The sequence below is a fragment of the Engraulis encrasicolus genome, chromosome 8, assembly GCF_034702125.1.
Source record: "Engraulis encrasicolus isolate BLACKSEA-1 chromosome 8, IST_EnEncr_1.0, whole genome shotgun sequence".
Taxonomy (NCBI): domain Eukaryota; kingdom Metazoa; phylum Chordata; class Actinopteri; order Clupeiformes; family Engraulidae; genus Engraulis; species Engraulis encrasicolus.
The window spans coordinates 13,381,078-13,398,851 of NC_085864.1; the positions used below are offsets into that span (position 1 = coordinate 13,381,078).

The 17,774-nt window shown below is 44.0% G+C and overlaps 1 protein-coding gene across 2 annotated transcripts in view; it reads right to left on the reverse strand.

Annotated features, from left to right (window-relative positions):
• Positions 1-1,953: 1,953 nt before the first annotated feature.
• The window catches only part of nlrc3l (NLR family, CARD domain containing 3-like), a 19,929-nt gene continuing 4,108 nt past the window's right edge, over positions 1,954-17,774 (reverse strand). For both annotated transcript variants that reach the window (XM_063205007.1, XM_063205008.1), the window contains 10 exons: positions 15,782-16,025; positions 13,851-13,933; positions 13,017-13,310; positions 12,355-12,567; positions 10,850-10,963; positions 7,773-7,898; positions 7,312-7,500; positions 6,562-6,679; positions 5,999-6,128; positions 1,954-2,973 (listed from right to left, as the gene is read on the reverse strand). In XM_063205007.1, coding sequence (XP_063061077.1) covers positions 2,523-2,973; positions 5,999-6,128; positions 6,562-6,679; positions 7,312-7,500; positions 7,773-7,898; positions 10,850-10,963; positions 12,355-12,567; positions 13,017-13,310; positions 13,851-13,933; positions 15,782-16,025 — 1,962 coding nt within the window. In that variant the 3' untranslated portion in view covers positions 1,954-2,522. The remainder of the gene's footprint in view (positions 2,974-5,998; positions 6,129-6,561; positions 6,680-7,311; positions 7,501-7,772; positions 7,899-10,849; positions 10,964-12,354; positions 12,568-13,016; positions 13,311-13,850; positions 13,934-15,781; positions 16,026-17,774) is intronic.

A 17,774-nucleotide genomic window follows, 5' to 3' on the forward strand; every position in this document is an offset into this window, starting at 1 on the left:
AGTAAATATTAATTCATTCTTTAGTAAGTATTCATGAAAAGATCAAATTTGGCAATAGGCAGCGCAGTTTCAATGAGCAGCATAGTTGCAATACCTACTCTGGCCATCCTACACAGTGCACCTTTAAATGAAAATTATGCCCAATTTTATCATCTATGTGATGTTCAAGCTATCCAAATCACATCCAGTCGTATTGATCATGCTGTCCATATATATATATCCTCCCAGAACGCATTGCTGTGTTGTATGCTAATATTACAGTTGTATGACTACAGTGGTGTAACATGGTGTTAGTGGTGTATGTGTTTTTGCGTTCCTAGTCTGTGTGTGTGTGTGTGTGTGTGTACTTGTGACTGTTTGTAGTGGATGGTGTTACTATAGGCTACCATATCCAAACAGTGACTATAGACCAGTGGTCTCCAATTACTTTTGCTCAAGGGCCAAATTATGTGGCGCAAATGAGGCTGAGGGCCAAAAAATCACCCAAACGTTACAGATAGAGCAACAGATAGAGCTACAGATAGAACACATGTATGTTTTCATGTGATCCAACCTCATGGCGGGCCAAATGTTTGCCATACCTGGGCCGGATCTGGCCTGCGAGCCACCATTTGGAGACCACTGCTATAGACTGTTGTGTATAGTGTTGCCAGCACACAGCATTACTTTACGTAGGCTAGTTGGCTGACGCAAGGCTGAAAAATAAATGACCATTTGAAGTAGGCTACACATAGTTTGAGATAGTAGATGATATTTGAATACTACAATGTTGATTTTAATATCAAAGTAATAATGAGAGGTCTAAGGTAATTGATTCACTGTTGAGTGCGTGCCGACTCGATGCATTTTTTCTGCTTCAAAGGTATCTAACATCATGTGAAAAAGGACGATAGGAGGTCATTTAGAGTATGTGGCACTGGATTTGGACATAGAAAACCAGATACTTTGGAATATGTGGCACTGGATTTGGCAGGTAAGATCAGGTGTTTTGGAATAAGTGTCACTGGAATGGAGCTTCTGAATCCAGGCTGACCCTTACTGCATTAAACCGTAATCACACGTATCTACACAACATACCATCTCTCTCTCACACACACACACACACACACACACACACACACACACACACACACACACACACACACACACACACACACACACACACACACACACACACACACACACACACACACACACACACAGTAAAATGTTATTATATAACACAACAAGTTTATTGAGAGGACTCAATTCCACTGGCAAAGCGAAGAGAAACTCAGCAAAGGAAGAGACACCTTCCCATATGGTATGTGTGTGTTTGAGTGTTTCGTTTATGTGTGTGCGTTAGAGTGCAGGGCTGGTTCTAGTCAATTTGGTTGTCCCTTTCCTTTTGTGCATTAAGAGGATGCCATCTGTAAACATAGTGCTGCATAGTATATCGGATTGTGCAGCTATAAACAGTCTACTTTCAGATTTTAAAACAATATCGACTTTTCCCCAGATTTAATATAGGCTATGCTATAACCTGTCCTGTACAATGCAGTTGAAAAACAAACTCACAGTGTTTAATAAGCTTTAAAGCATTTTCTTCCTACCCCCTACCCCTCTTTAATGTGCTGTGTTTGTTTTGTAACTTGTGCACTGTACAAGTTATATTGATTTATTATTATTTATTATTCTGACTTTCTGTTATTTTGTACATCACAAAAACCTGTCATTTCAACAGGGCTGTGTAGACTTTTTATAGACACTCTATACTGTATACAGAGTGCCAATATATGGAGGAGGCAAAAACATAAGAGACGGTGGAATGTTCGTCCTTTGCACCAGAACAGAGAGGAGACTGGCGAGTTCTTTGACCTTGTTCTGCCAATGAGACAGATTGATGAGGAGAAGCACTTTGGCTACTTTTCGCTCATTTCACATTTAACTTTTTGACAGGTTGGAGTGCCAATATATGATCATTGTAAATGTAAAATTTAATGTCGTATTTTGACGGTTTAATGCTCCTGGACTTTCGGGCCTAATGTTACGTAAAAACAGGGCGTCATGTCAACCACCCATGTTTAGTGTGTGCACATGGGTGCGTGGCTGTGTGTGTGTGTGTGTGTGTGTGTGTGTGTGTGTGTGTGTGTGTGTGTCAGCACAGTTTTATTTCTGCAGGAATAGTCCTCTTCAGTAAGGCACTGTTGTCATCATCATCATCATAAACTTAATCATCATCATCATCATCATCAAGAGATTGTCTTGCGCAATACCAATCTCAAAGCACTTCAAGGAATTACATTCAACTCTGTTTGTGGGGGGACAGTATACACTGTATACAAACAGTGTGTGTGTGTTTACGTGTGTCAGTAGTATTCCACCATCAGTTCTGTGATCCCTTCAGTGTGTGTGTGTATGTGTGTGTGTGTGTGTGTGGGAGTGTAAAACTGGTTGTGTTCACCGCTAATTTTGTGATCCCTTCCAGGTGTGTGTGTGTATGTATAAAAGAGTGTGTGTACATATAAAAGAGTGCGTGTGTCCTACATGAAGATATCGTCCACCAGTTCTGTGACCTCCTCCACGCAGCGTGTGAGGTTGAAGACACGGTCGGGGTGAACGCTAACCAGGTTAGCGCTAGAGTTGTTAGACGCGCCAGCGTTAGTGCCGCTAGCGATAACAGCGCTAGCTGGCTCCAGCTCCTCAATCCGCCTCCTCAGGTAGGTCTTGGAGTCCTGGAGGCCCTTGGGAGAGGGGTGGCGATGGGGCAGCATGGTGCCTCGAATGTTGTCCTCCGTGGAGTCCAGCGCCAGGCCGAACAGGAAGCGCAGGAAGAGGTCCAGGTGTCCGTCACGGCTAACTAGCGCGCGCTCAATCGCCGGCTTGTACAGGTCCAGGATGCTGCGGTCCTTCACCAGCGCAGACACCACTGTGCTGCGGATGGACTGCTCGAACACGTTGCGGCCCTCGATACGGAATCCCAGATACACATACCTGGAGAAGAACACATATTATTATTATTTATATTATTATTATTATTATCGTGGAGCTGTGGATGGTCATCTCGTTAAGGTTTATTACCAGCTATAACTATGGGGAAGAGGGTTAGGGCTATTATCATGAGATGCAGAGCATCGCCTCGAACACGTTACATGCCTCTACGGCAGGGGTGGGAAACCTATGCCTCATGGGCTACATGCGACCCGCCGAGCCATTTCACGTCACCCTTTAATTACATATTCATACGGTCCCTCAACATTCTTAAAATGGCTCCCTGAATATTAAGATTTTTAATCTTTAGATTAACCATTTCCAAGTACATAGGCTACATCTTAATACATTTCATTACAATGTGCAGTCATGGCATAGCTTATGTTTACACTATTTCTTATTATTGACACGAGCAAGTTGTCCATCACATCTCGCTCTTTGGTCATTGGGTAAACTCAATGTGGTCCTTTGGTCAGAATAATTGCCCGCGTCGCGCCTGCTCTACGGCATGGGTGGGGAACCTGTGGCTCAGGAGCCATTTACAGCCCGTGAGGCCGTCTTGTCCGGCTCCCAATATAATTTCAATGTAATGCAGTTTCACATGAAATATGATACGTGTTTTGTAAAGCAGTCTGAGAAATTACATTTGCAAGGGGTTAGGCTATGATCTTGAAACTGCAGATAACCACATGGTATTAATTCGTTTATTGGAGGTACACAGGGGTCAGGGTTAAGGTTAAGGATATTATCAGTAACACTTAACTTGACATGTTCCTGCATAACACATTCACAGCAGCTGTTATGAAGTCTGCACGAAGCATTCATGATTGTTTCATGACCCATTCATACCAAACCTTTCATGAACCTCATATGCTAAAAAAATCAACTGTTCACTGGGGAATGTTGATCATGGAGGAGTGCTGCTTCACTTTTGTCTCTTTAGCAGGTGCTCTTTGGCTCAAGGAAATTAAGTTTCTTAAAATTATGGTCAGACTTAGCTCCAGTTGTGGCTGTTGATAAGGTCTGCCAAAGATTCCAAGGCACACTGCTGGTGAAGTTAAAAAGCCTTTCATGAAAGGCTTTTTAACTTCACCAGCAGTGTGCCTTGGAATCTTTGGCAGACCTTATCAACAGCCACAACTGGAGCTAAGTCTGACCATAATTTTAAGAACCTTTCATGAACCTAACGGACGGAAGGACAGCAACTTGTCAAAAAATAAAAGTTCAACAAAGCAGCATTGCGGGTTTTGTTCTGAACCCTCAATGATTACTGATTTTGAAAGATGCCGTCCTTTAATCTCCCATGTCTTTGCAACATGTCATCATGCATAGGCGTATCTATGACACGCTGATTTGAACCCACTATCGCGTGTGTCCACTACGCATTTTCAAGTTAAGTCGTGCTCCACAACGCGCTGTGACAGGTTAGGTTTAGGGTTGGTTTTGGTTTAGGCACAATTTAGGCAGAAATTCGCCTAATCTCGCTGTTCTTGGCAAAAGTAATGCAGCAGAAACATTGCTTTACTGACAGGTTAGGTTTAGGAGTGGTTTTGGTTAGGGCACAGCAAAGCATATTTGCGTTTAGTAACAGAAATGCGCTGTGACAAAACAAAATCGCCGACACGGCGCAAACCTCGTCACGTGTCAAAAGTGCATGAAAGCGCTTTACCGTTGCGTTGGGGAGCACGCAAAATGCGTCGCACCAACACGCTGACTGCACTAGCGTGCGATACATACGCTAAAGCATGATGACCAGGCATGGGCATGAGCCTGGTCTTTGAAAGGTTCAAACTCGCTGGGGCCGATCGTAGGAAAGACTGCGCAGTTCCACGCGTGTGGTTGATATGAAAACGACAATGGCAGCAACTTTTAAGAGCGTCTTATTGAGTTTGTCCGAAATTTCAAACATTTGTAATCATACTTCCTTGTTGCACTTTGAAAAAGGAGCATGCACATACAGGAGTAGTAGCAGTATTCTTTCCTTGCCAAGGGAGCCCCTCTTTTTGTTTTGTTGTTTTCCTTGCTATATGTGTTCCCAATTTCCGCATCCCAATGCTGCATGCTCTCTGCCCCCTGGATGATATCGCCAGTATTTTGCGTCTTGGTCAACTACTTTTGAAGCAAGCATGTGCTGTCGGTTGCTCGCGGTGAAGCGCGTAATTTACAGCTCGCAGCAAGCATACCGGCACCTTTACGCAGCGACACGTCAAGTAAAGTGTAACCAATATATGTTGGAGCTGCTCACCACCTCGGCCCTCACATACATTATTATTATTATTATTATTATTACAGGTTTTATTATTATTTGTTTATTGTTGTTTATTCATCTGTGAAAATGGAAAAGCCAGGCAGACGTACCTGAATGGTAAAAGAGTTAGGGTTATCCTTATCATTATCATTATGACATAGCTGTGTATTGCTACCTCAAACGCATTGTGCCCTTTGTAAGTAAAAGAAATGTATATTATTATTGTTTATTATTGTTTATTCCTGTTATCAACACGTGAAGAGTATTAAAGAGAGAGACTTGAGGGCAGTGATGGAAACCTGCAGATGAAAAGGAACAATACTATGGGATAACCGTGGCCTAATGGTTAGGCTGTTGCTATTTAGATCAGTGGGTTGCAGGTTCGAAGCCCACCCTTACCCCTCTCCCTACACCTACATACATGGCTGAAGTGCCCTTGAGCCAAGCACCTAACACCACATTTCTCCAGGGACTGTAACCAATACCCTGTGCGAAAAACATCTCTAAGTCGATTTGGATAAAAGCGTCAGGTAAGTGAAATGTGATGTAATATAAAATGATCAACAAGTTGCGGAACACAGAGGGAAAACATTATGGTCCTTGTTATGGAAAATATGTACATACCAGGAAACATACACACACAACCATACACACACACACGTACTGTACATACGTACCACACACACACACACACACACACACACACACACACACACACACACACACACACACACACACACACACACACACACACACACACACACACACGTATGTACGTACCAGGCAGCCATGAACTCCATGATGGAGTGGTGTGTGAAGGAGAAGCTGATTGGTCGGTTGCATTCGGCCGTCATAGCTTTACACCCCGCCTCCGACGGCTTCCACTCTGGGAGCTCTGCCGCCATGATGCCTAGAGAACACACACACACACACACACACACAAACACACACACAGAAACGTAAGAGCGCATGGACACACACACACACATAGAGAAACACACAGAGACACAAAGGTCAGCTGTAAGAAAGTTGAAGGAGGCTTTTTGATCGGTGCTTTATAGAGACTGCTGATCACGCTATTTTTAGGCGATATCGGCGGATCATGATTGGCGGCCGATCGATTGGACCATTATTATTTATTACTGATAGGCCAACGTATGAAGTCTGTAGAGTCCTGGTGGTGCACCTTCAGCTGTGTGTGTGTGTGAGTGTGTGTCTGTGTGTGAGTACCTATGCGTATGAGGTCTGTGGAATCCAGGTCGTGTTCCTTCAGCTGTGTGTGTGTGTGTGTGTGTGTGTGTGTGTGTGTGTGTGTGTGTGTGTGTGTGTGTGTGTGTGTGTACCTATGCGTATAAGGTCTGTAGAGTCCAGGTCGTGTTCCTTCAGCTGTGCGTGTGAGAAGCGTGTCTGTCGCGTCTCCAGAGACTTCCAGGCCAGACGACCCAAACGCATCATCATGTCCTGAGGAAGACACGCACACACACACACACACACACACACGCACACACACACACGCACACACACCACTAGTTATACAGCCCAAACACATCATCATGTCCTGAGGAAGACACACACACACGCACATACACGCACGCGCACACGCACACACACACCACTAGTTATACAGTCTAAACACATCATCATGTCCTGAGGAAGACACACACACACACACACACACACACACCACTAGTAGTTATACAGCCCAAACGCACCACGTCCCCAGGAACACACTCTACTTTGGACAAACGGTAGTTTCCCGTCCATTTCAAACAAGCCAGGTATTCTTTTTCTGCTGACCCTTTATTTCAGAGAGCTATTTAAATTGTTTAAATGACCACTGGCCTTTGGTAAATTACTTGATTGGGAGTTATTTTAGAATTATTTTAGAGTTATTTTTAGTTCTTTTAGAATTCTTTTTATTGACCGTCAAACACAACCACCATCCTATCAGTGCTGGTTGTCAGCGTTGATAGGGAACAAATGCGGACATTTAGGGCAGAAGAATCCTCGCCGATCAGTCGCGGAGACTTCAAAATTGTTGAATGGAATACAACGGGAGAACACAGTCCATGTATGAATGTCAGTTAACTGACCTTGTCGTGTTGCTGCCACTTGAGGTTGTCCTGCTCGTCGCCCCGGTAACGTTCGAACCAGCGGTTGATCAATAGCATGACGAGGTGGACGTAAAGGAGTGTCTCGTGTCCATGGCGATCGGCCCACTGGGGACTCCGCAAGCAGCGACGCTCAAACAAGAAGGCAGTGACCCACGCAAACACCGGCAACTTCACAACACACACACACACACACACACACACACAAACACATTAATACACACACAAACACCGGCAACTTCACAACACACACACACACACACACACACACACACACACACAAACACAGGGAGATGGGGGTAAATCACTCCTAAGAGTGTCTGTGTGTGTGTGTGTGCCTGAGACATGTAGAAGGTGTTGCGTATGTGTTTGTGTGTGTATGTGTGTGTGCGCGCATGTGTGCATTTGTGTGTGTACACGTGTGTATGCATGTGTGTGTATACCTGAGACATATAGAAGATGTTGGGTTGGGTCTTGATCTTCTCCAGTACTCGAGCGCCAACAGTCATATCACGATCATAATGCTTAGCAAAGAAATCCTCACGCTGCTCTGCAGAGAAGCCACGCACCTACACACACACACACACACACACACACACACACACACACACACACACACACACACACACACACACACACACACACACACCAGTAACGTGCGGTGAACTTTATGGCTGGTGAGGCACTGACTTTTCCAATATCAGATTTTCAAATATACAGCTACAGTATTAGTAAATATTTGCCAAATAGGCCTACCGATAAGTTTCATATGTCATAGCTTTCTTAACATAAGGTAGGCCTACACATAGGCGGCGCTACAGCAAGACTGTTGGGGAAGCTAAAAAAAAAAAAAAAAAAAACGTCATCGGAGAAACGGAACATTTCCATGCGCAACTGCAAAACATATCCATTCTGGCTATTATATGTTAAAACGGCTTGCCATATGCTCGTGCCGTGCGCCAATGGAACTCTCAAACGCGACAGGCACACACACGCGCACACACACACACACTGAAGGCAGGGGAGGAAGACGGCTAGTTGCCAGACCATGGACTATTATCTCCCAAAAATGTCTCGAGCAATCAAATCATACACCCGAATGTCCACACCTTTGTTTCTATTGACATTTTCATGCGCTATGTCACTCTACCTCCATCAGACCGGTATCAAAACTCGCAATCAAACTCGCAAAACTAATGACGAGGCAAAATGCGCAAACACCGGGGGGAGACAGGAGAGCAAAGAAGCCAGCTGATTGACCATAGATATATTACCATGGCCAAAAATATAATATGGGTCTATCATATCCAACAGACATATCAGATGTCAGTTTTGCAGCCCAAATAATACAAATATGCTGTGATTTTGAATTTCTAGTTGAAGTAGCTTGTAATGATGTAGTTCGCTACATTTTACAGATGGAGCTAGCTTAATATTTCTATTGGATGTAGCTTGCCTAGTGGAGCTAAATGTTAGTTTACTACTAGGTTCTACAAGTAGCTTGCGCAGCCAGACACTGTTCTCGCTGCCTCGCACTGTACACTGTTCACTCCAGTCACACGCAGATGCCCAACAAACACAAGCGAATCTACACACATCACATTACATATGGTAACTAAACCACCCGGGCAGCCCACCATGAATTCAGGAAAGGTGTGCATTTTTGAAAGTGGTGTTAGGTTGGTGACAGGATAGCACAGGTGCTTTCCTTTTAATTGAAGTGAGGGCTAGTTAGACGGAAGACAAGTAGACAACATCGATAACAACATTGCCACCAAATAGTAAACATAGTGCTTCGGCGAGCACATCAGGGGGAAAACGGATTTCCTACCTTATTCTGTCCTGTTAATTCCTGTTACTTGAAGCTCTTAGTTACCTTCGCCAAGACAAAGTCGGCGAAGGTTATGTTTTGACCGCTGTGTATTTATTTATTTATTTATTTATTTATTTATTTATTTATTTGTGAATATGTTTGTTTGTATGTACTTCGTATAACTCAGTCAGAACTGAGCCGATTTTTATGAAATTTGGTGGGATGATTGGTCATGACCCAAGGAACAATCGATTCGTTTTTGGGAGTGATTGGGTCAATGGTCAAAGGTCAAGGTCAAAATGTTTGTTTGTACTTCGTATAACTCAGTCAGAACTGAGCCGATTTTTATGAAATTTAGTGGGATGATTGGTCATGACCCAAGGAACAATCGATTACTTTTTGGGAGTGATTGGGTCAAAGGTCAAGGTCAAGGTCACGAAAAGGTCAAACTCAGAAAGAACTGAGCCGATTTTTATGAAATTTAGTGGGATGATTGGCCATGACCCAAGGAACAATCGATTAGTTTTTGGGAGTGATTGGGTCAAAGGTCAAAGGTCCAGGCCAAGGTCACGAAAAGGTCAAAAACGTAAATTGAGCCGATTTTTATGAAATTTAGTGGGATGATTGGTCATGACCCAGGGAACAATCAATTACTTTTTGGGAGTGATTGGGTCAAAGGTCAAGGTCAAGGTCACGAAAAGGTCAAAACGTAAATTGAGCCGATTTTTATGACATTTAGTGGGATGATTGGTCATGACCCAAGGAACAACCGATTACTTTTTGGGAGTGATTGGGTCAAAGGTCAAGGTCAAGGTCACAAAAAGGTCAAAAACGTTTTTCTTTGCCAAGCACTATATGCCAGAAGAACGTGTGCATGCTGAATTGAATAAGAGGTCAAGACTGGGCCAAAAATGTAATATTACGATATTCCGGTCCGATTTAAATGAAACTAACACCAAAATTTGGAGAATGTTATGCCCCACATTTTGAAGATGGCCAGAAAAAAATAAGTGGCGTAGGCGAAGGTTTGCGCTCTACTGAGTGCCCATTCTAGTTTCGTTATGAAATCCACTTCCATGGTAGCAGTCAAAGTGAACAAAGCTAGCCAACACTAATGACACGACCGACTGAACTTCAGATTCGCTATGACGTAACTGCCAGCAAGACTCTCAATGACAGAATGAGATTGCGGCCAGACTGCTGCTGGCCTCACCACTGTATCTTTCAGTGGGCGTTATGCCAAAGCGTTCAGAGTAAAGAAATGATAATCACACGTAGAAAATAGTTAAAAATTATCAGGAAAATGAGGGCACACCATACATATTTCTATTACCTGTATAAAAACGTTTAATACAATATTACCAGGTTGCATACACAGAACGAGCAAAATGGCGCATGCGCACAAGCTTGTTTATGAGGGATTGCGCAATCCACACACACACACAGACACAGACACAGACACAGACACAGACACAGACACACACACACACACACACACACACACACACACACACACACACACGTCATGAATTCTGCTCAGGCAGGAAGTTACTTAATTATCATCGACTTTAAAATCTTGTACCGAGATGTTGATCTGACCAAGAGCATAACGAATAAAGTTTTCCAAACGGCATGGTTGACCCACCTCCCTCGGTTTGCTAGTGGTCGAGGTCAGAAAAAGCTGTGTGTGTGTGTGTGTGTGTGTACCTCAAACACCCGGCCTATGAGATAGTGTGGTATGGTGTCCAAGTCGTGTCTTCTGCAGGTGATGAGCAGCCTGGCGTCTGGCAACAAGTCGCCTCTGATGAGGTTAGCGAGGATCTGCAGAGTAGAGGAGAGGAGAGGAGAGGAGAGGAGAGTAGCATTACAGTTAAGTAGAGTACCGTACAGTAGAGTAGAGTAGAGTAGAGTAGAGTAGAGTAGAGTAGAGTAGAGTAGAGTAGTAGAGTAGAGTAGCATTAGAGTAGAGTAGTAGAGTGGAGTAGAGTAGCATTAGAGTAGAGTAGAGTAGAGTAGTAGAGTGGAGTAGAGTAGCATTAGAGTAGAGTAGAGTAGAGTAGTAGAGAAGAGTAGAGTAGCATTAGAGTAGAGTAGCGTAGAGTAGAGTAGCATTAGAGTTAAGTAGAGTACCGTAGTGTAGAGTAGAGCAGGGGTTCCCAACCTTTTCCAACTTGAGGCCTACTTGAATTGTTCAGGTTTTTCAGTTTGAAAATCACAGGAGTAGAGTATTGTATCGTAGTACAGTAGAGAAGTGTATTGCAGCAGAGTAGTGCAGTGTAGTAGAGTAGAGTAGAGCCCATGATCACGGGTGCATAGTAAAGTGGTGTAGTAGACTAGTGAAGTTGATTACTACTATTGTATGGTATTACAAAGTAGCTGTTTCATGGGGGCTTTCTGCCATATATCGGTGATGACAGGTGCAGTAAAAAAAAAGTAGTAGTGTAGTAGAGTAGAGTAGAGTAGAGTAGAGTAGAGTAGAGTAGAGTAGTAGTGTAGCAGAGTAGTAGGGTAATAGAGTAGTATGGTATTGTACCTCTTTCATGGGGGCCTTCTGCCAGATGTCGGTGATGACGGGTGTAGTAATAGTATAGTATTCTAGCAGAGTAGTAGAAGGGCAATAGAGTAGTATAGTATTGTACCTCTTGCATGAGGGCCTTCTGCTATATGTAGTAGAGCAATAGAGTAGTATAGTATTGTACCTCTTTCATGAGGGCCTTCTGCTATATGTCAGGGATAACAGGTGCAGTAAAGTAGAGTAGTAGTGTAGTAGAGTAGAGTAGTGGTGTAGTAGAGTAGAGTAGTAGTGTAGTAGAGTAGAGTAGTAGGGTAACAGAGTAGAAGTATTGTACCTCTTTCATGGGGGCCTTCTGCTATATGTCGTTGATGACGGGTGCAGTAAAGTAGAGTAGTACAGTAGTAGTGTAGAGTAGTGGAGTAGAGTAGTAGAGTAGTAGTGTAGAGTAGTAGGGTAATAGAGTAGTATAGTATTGTACCTCTTTCATGGGGGGCTTGTAGAGTAGCAGATTAGTAGTGTAGTAGAGTAGAGTAGCAGGGTAGTAGAGTAGAGTAGTAGGGTAACAGAGTAGAAGTATTGTACCTGTTTCATGGGGGCCTTCTGCCAGATGTCGGTGATGACGGGTGCAGTAAAGTGAGTAGTACAGTAGTAGTGTAGTAGAGTAGAGTAGTAGGGTAATAGAGTAGAAGTATTGTACCTGTTTCATGGGGGCCTTCTGCCAGATGTCGGTGATGACGGGTGCTTCCCAGTCCACTTTGGGGCGCTCCGGCTGCCAGCCGTCGAAGATGAGGGTCACATGGCTCTCCGGCTGCGTCAGCATGGTGTTCACCACCTCGATGGCGTGGTGGAAATGCTTCAACATCTTCATGACGGAAAACTGGTCGTCCGTGTACCAGCGAAGCTCCTTACACTGAGGAGAGGAGAGCAAGAGAAGAGAGAAGAGGATAGAGAGAAGAGGATAGAGGAGATGAGAGTATATACGAGAAGAGAAGAGAAGAGAAGAGAAGAGAAGAGAAGAGAAGAGAAGAGAAGAGAAGAGAAGAGAAGAGAAGAGAGAAGAAGAGAAGAGAAGACAAGAGAAGAGAAGTGAAGAGAAGAGACCAGACAGGAGAGGAGAAGAGAGGAGAGGAGAAGAGAGGAGATTAGAGGAGAGGAGAGGAGAGGAGAAAAGAGGAGAAGAGAGAGGATATGAGATGAGGGGAGAAGAGAAAGGAAATGTCTTTGTGTGTCTTTGTTGGTGCGTTCTTTGCTCTAATCACGCACATGCACGCACACACACACACACACACACACACACACACACACACACACACACACACACACACACACACACACAACCCCCCCCACACACACACACACCTTGAAGTAGAAGAGGAAGTGTATGTCTTGGTTGGCGCGCTCTTTGCTCCAGTCGAGCGCGAACTTGGACATGACGTAGGAGAGACCCCCCATGGGCGTGGCGGTGAGCACGGTGAGGCGGGGCCGGTCGCTGCTTCCCTCCGGGTACGGGCGCAGCACGTCGTTAAAGTGGCACACGCGACGCGGCTCCCCCCACGCCGGCTGCAGGTTGTGTAGGTACTCGTGATTCGTGTTGACCCCGCGGTGACCCCCCTCAGTCACCAACGGAGCAGTGAAGATGCGATTGAGACCCGCCTATCACCACACACACACACACACACACACACACACACACACACACACACACACACACACACACACACACACACACACACACACACACACACACACACACCAGGACAGAGAGTATCTATTACCAGCCGATCGACACGGATTGGAAGTCATAGCATCTCTGGGTCATGGTGGCCCTCCCGTTTCATATGTAGTAGTGGACATACAATGATAGTAATAACACTAGTAATACTAACAATAACTAGTAATGCACTCAGAGTGCAGACCTCGGCCAAGGGAGCTGTTTGGTGGAACATCTGACTATGTTGCACCCAATTTTTGTTTCTCATTTCCAACAACTCCACAAAATTTCATCCACATCCGTTTATGACTTTTTGAGCTATCCTGCTGGCAGACGGACAAACAAACAGACACACCAATGCGACCGAAAACATAACCTCATTGGCAGAGGTAATAATAGTAATACTACTACTACTACTACTACTACTACTACTACTACTACAGTACAACTAATAATAATAATAATAATAATAATATTTCCACCTGGTCTCCGGGTCGTGGGACACCCTCAAACACGATGTTGAAATTCCTCTGAATACTCTCCTGCAACTCATGACGAACCAGGACTACACACACACACACACACACACACACACACACACACACACACACACACACACACACACACACACACACACACACACACACACACACACACACACACACACACACACACACACACACACACACACACACACACACACACACACACACACACACACACACACACACACACACACACACACACACACAGGTTAGGTTAGGTGGTTGGTTAGGTGTAATAAGGTAGATTTGTGTACCAAGTATGTGCATCATACGCATACAGTCCCAGGAAAAAGTTTGTACACCCTTTGAAATTTCTTACCTTTCTGTCAAAATTGGTCAGAAAACATGGTCTGATCTTCCCGGAAATCACAAGAAGGAACAACCAGAGTCTGCTTTAACTAATTCAACCCAAACATTTACAAGTTTTCATATTTTCATTGGCCATAAGATTTAAAGATTCACAGGACAGCAAGAAGTGTATTTCATTATTATGAAGCCATTCTAAAGTCGATTTGCTTCTAAAGTATGGGTTGTTGTCACATTTCAGGACCCATACTCTTGTGTGCTTCAACTGTGTGACAGACTACCTCACTTTTTTCTGTAAAATATCTCGATAAACTTCTGAGTTCATTGTTCCACCGATAATAGCAAACTGAAAAGGGCCTGAGGCAGCAAGGTAGCCGCATATAATGATGCTCCCGCCACCATACTCAAAGGTGGAGATGATGTTTTGGTGAAGGTGTGGTTCTCCAGTTCTCCTCCAAACATGACATTGTGTGTTCCCCTGAACAATACAACTTTGGTTTCAACGTTGGTCTACAGAATATTTTACAGTAATTCTATGAAGCATATACATGCTTTTTCGCAAACCTCAAAGGTGCAGCAATATTTTTTTGGACAGAAACCCAATTAATTTTAGATTGGCAGAATGAATCCCATTTTTAGCTATTCTTGGTTACATCTCCTCTTCTGAGTATGGTGGCGGAAGCATCATTATATGCGGCTACCTTGCTGCCTCAGGCCCTTGACAGTTTGCTATTATCAGTGGAACAATGAACTCAAGTTTATTGTGATATTTTACAGAAAAAACGTGAGGAAGTCTGTCACACAGTTGAAGCACACAAGAGTATGGTCCTGAAATGTGACAACAACCCATACTTTAGAAGCAAATCGACTTTAGAATGGCTTCATAATAATGAAATACACATTCTGGAATAGCCCAGTCAAAGCCCTGACAAAAAACAATTGAGATTATATGGCATGAAGTCAAGAAAGCTATGCACTCCAGACATCCCACAAACCTTGCTGACAAGAGGCAGTTCTCGAAAGAAGAGGGAGACAAGATACAAACAGATTGTTTTGTTAATCTGATCTGCAACTACAGGACAAGTCTGGTTGATGATATTGCAAAAAACTGAGGGTTAAAACCTACTTAATGCAAGGGTGTACTTACTTATGCCCTGCTCTCCTGTGAAAGTTATGGCCTTATGACCAATACAAATATGATAACGTGTAAATGTTTGGGTGGAATCAATTAAAGCAGACTCTGATTGTTTCCTCTTGAGATTTCCGGGAAGATCAGACCATGTTTTATGGTAAATTTTGACAGAAATGTAAGAAATTTCAAAGGGTGTACAAACTTTTTCCTGGGACTGTATGTGGCATTCACTCCTCTCGCATGTGTCTGTGTCTGTGTGTGTGTGTGTGTGTATAAAGTGTGTGAATACAGTGTGTCTACTCACTACTCTTGCAGATCTCCTGCAGATCTTCGCAGTGTGTGTTTGTGTGTGTGTGTGTGTGTGTGTGTGTGTGTGTGTGTGTGTGTGTGTGTGTGTGTGTGTGTGTGTGAATACAGTGTGTCTACTCACTCCTCTTGCAGATCCCCTCCAGCTCTTCGCAGTGTTTGTCTCGGCCAATCAGGTGCATGCAGGTGGCAGCGATGCGTGTGGCGCCGCCCAATCGGAAGTGTTCGATGAGGTAGTCTACAGTGTTGAGCCAATCAGAGTCCAGCAGCTGCTCGGCGTTCACCTTCTCCTTGTGCCGCTGGGCCACCTGCTTCTTGAACCACATCAGCTCCGTGGAGTTGAACTTATTCAGTACGCCCAGGATAGACTACACACATGGACACACATGGACATGGACACACACACACACACAAATTACACACACACACAAACAAACATACCACATCAGCTCTGTGGATTTGAGCTTATTCAGTATGCCCAGGATAGACTAGACACACACACACACACAAATTATACATATTCACAAACACATACCACATCAGCTCCGTGGAGTCGAGCTTTTTTAGTACATCCAGGATAGACTACACACAAACACACACACACACGCACACACGCGCACACACACACACACACACACACACACACACACACACACACACACACACACACACACACACACACACACACACACACACACACGCGTACCGTAGTGTAGGGACTGAGGTTGGCCAAGTGTCTCTAACCACTACCAATCGCCTGGGCTGCCCGGCAAACGGGCCATGGCTTGAGCTGGCCGCTTCCCTTTCTCCGGGTGCACTACGCATCGTCAACAGTCGAGTTGTAATATTTGGCACTAGGGCTGCACAATTAATCGAAAAATAATCAAAATCGTGATAACATAGTGAAATCGAACTCATGATTTTAATCGTGATTTAATCGTGGCAATAGTGACCTACTTTTGAGAGCGTCCTTGAAGCCAGAACATATTGACAGGCTGTTTCATGCTATTGCCTTTACATAATTATTACAATTCATTATATTTTGCTCATCCCGTATGTAATTCATTCTTGGTTATATTTCATCTTGATATAATTTTTTAAAAAATCTGTAAAAATCAATAATCGTGATTAATAATCGTGATTATGATTTTGACCAAAATAATCGTGATTATGATTTTTTCCATAATCGTGCAGCCCTATATGGCACTAACAAGTTATTGCATTACACAGCTTAATGCTGTAATGCAGGTAGGGAAATGATATAGGTCGAGCCGCGTAATGCACACACACACACACACACACACACGCACACGCACACGCACACGCACACGCACAAACACACACACACACACATGCACACACACACGAACACGCACACATACACACACACACGAAGCTACACGCTCTGAGTGCGTCTTAATATGCGACCTTGCCTCCTCCACTTGCGCTTGTCTCCTCGTCCCGCCTCCTGGCCCCTCCTCCGTGGAGAAAACGATAAAGTTTCCCAGCTGTCAGCCTAGCCACAACAACTTTTGAGGGACTGTTTTTCATTCACCATCCCAGTTGCAAATGAGAAAAAGACTCTACAATTGAGCTTTTGCAAGATATTGAAATATAATGCTGTTGTCAGTGATGTCATCATGACGAGAAGCAAGTGGAGGAGGCAAGTGGAGGAGGCAAGGTCGCATATTAAGACGCACTCACAGCGTCTGGTATGAACCAGGCTAACTTTTTAGGCCCTCAGTATGTTTGCTGTAGGATACGCATGCGCGGGCACGATTTGTGCATGAACACGTTAACTTCAATAGTTCATGTCAATTTTACGCGAGTTAGATACTGCAACCAAGCGCGTGCATTAGGTGCAATATTGTCAATATCTCTGGGGGCAGTCGTTAGAAAGACTGCACGATTCCATGGGAGTGTTTCCGGTGAAAACGACGATGGAGACAACTTTTCAAGAGCGTCTCATTGAGTTTGTCCAAAATTAAACATTCGATTTGCGATCATACTTTCCTGTTGCAGAAGTTGCAAATGTAGAAGTATTAGCAGGATCGTCTCCTTGCCAGGGAGTCCTTGCTTTTGTTTTGTTTACAGTCTGTGTTCCCAATTTCCGGATC